Source organism: Myotis brandtii, unplaced genomic scaffold, assembly GCF_000412655.1.
Source record: "Myotis brandtii unplaced genomic scaffold, ASM41265v1 scaffold165, whole genome shotgun sequence".
In the NCBI taxonomy this organism is placed as follows: domain Eukaryota; kingdom Metazoa; phylum Chordata; class Mammalia; order Chiroptera; family Vespertilionidae; genus Myotis; species Myotis brandtii.
In genome coordinates this window covers 16445410-16445654 of record NW_005356042.1, presented here as the reverse complement: position 1 = coordinate 16445654, position 245 = coordinate 16445410, and the positions used below count along the sequence as shown (strand labels likewise).

Here is a 245-nt window from a genome sequence, read left to right as displayed (position 1 = left end):
GTGCACGCAGCCCCTCCCAGGGCCCTGGTCCACCCAGCGGTGGTGCACGCAGCCCCTCCCTGCACACTCACGCCTTCCCTCCTGGGGTCTGTTCGCCTGCGCCTGCACTTTGTCCGTGATTGGGAGCCTGAGGCCCCAGTTGGGCCGGAAACCCTGACCCGCCTGCCATGCCCTGCAGGACTGGGCCAAGGCCGGCCCCCACGAGCAGCCCTCCACCCTGCAGCGGAGGAAGGACCGCGTGGAGC

The 245-nt window shown here is 71.0% G+C and overlaps 1 protein-coding gene across 1 annotated transcript in view; it reads left to right on the top strand.

Moving 5' to 3' along the window:
• The window catches only part of MTSS1L (metastasis suppressor 1-like), a 13911-nt gene that overhangs the window by 11901 nt on the left and 1765 nt on the right, over nt 1-245 (top strand). Inside the window, exon 13 of the mRNA XM_005862717.1 lies at nt 179-243. Within this exon, the coding sequence (XP_005862779.1) occupies nt 179-243 (65 nt within the window). The remainder of the gene's footprint in view (nt 1-178; nt 244-245) is intronic.